A 634-nucleotide genomic window follows, 5' to 3' on the forward strand; every position below is an offset into this window, starting at 1 on the left:
GGGCAGCTAGCTAGCTGCTGCTATTGCTGCTGCTGCTGCTGCTGCTGCTGCTGCAGTTGCTGCTGCTGCTGCTGCTGCTAGCTGCAGCATCTGTTCTCTATTTCTTCTCTTTTTATCTCTATATAGAGAAAACGACAACAAAAAAACAAAAACAACAAAAGGAGACAAAAAAGAAACAAAATAAAACAAAACAAAACAGCAGCAAGAAGGAGGGGCCCCTCCCTGGTCCGCTGCAGCAGCAGCAGCAGCAGCAGCAGCAGCAGCAGCAGCAGATACTGTGCTGCAGTGGTGTATAATACAAGACCTTCTGTATAAACCCTAAATAAAAAAAAAATAAAAATAAAAAAATAAACAAATGCAGCTGTAGTGTCTCCGTTTCTGTCTCCTTTTTCTCTCTCTTATAAACCCCCCACATGCGCAGCAGCAGCAGACAAAGAGACAGACTTTCTGTCTCCTTTTCTCTCTTCTTCTTCTTTTTATTTTCTTATAATGATTTCAATGCTACTGCAGCTGCAGCAGCAACAACAACAGCAGCAGAAACAGCAGCAGCAGCAACAGCAACAGCAGCAGCAGCAGCAGCAGCAGCAGCAGCAAATACAAACATAGCCACTGCAGCAGGCAGCAGCCCCGCTGA

The 634-nt window shown here is 45.4% G+C and overlaps 1 protein-coding gene across 1 annotated transcript in view; it reads left to right on the forward strand.

The window, feature by feature from the left end:
• Positions 1–413: 413 nt before the first annotated feature.
• Positions 414–634, forward strand: part of EMH_0072160 (uncharacterized protein) — a gene marked incomplete at both ends in the record, with an annotated part of 1,707 nt that continues 1,486 nt past the window's right edge. Inside the window, one exon of the mRNA XM_013499179.1 lies at positions 414–632. Coding sequence (XP_013354633.1) covers positions 414–632 — 219 coding nt within the window. The remainder of the gene's footprint in view (positions 633–634) is intronic.

The sequence above is a fragment of the Eimeria mitis genome, genomic scaffold (assembly GCF_000499745.2).
Source record: "Eimeria mitis Houghton genomic scaffold, Emh_scaff4067, whole genome shotgun sequence".
In the NCBI taxonomy this organism is placed as follows: domain Eukaryota; phylum Apicomplexa; class Conoidasida; order Eucoccidiorida; family Eimeriidae; genus Eimeria; species Eimeria mitis.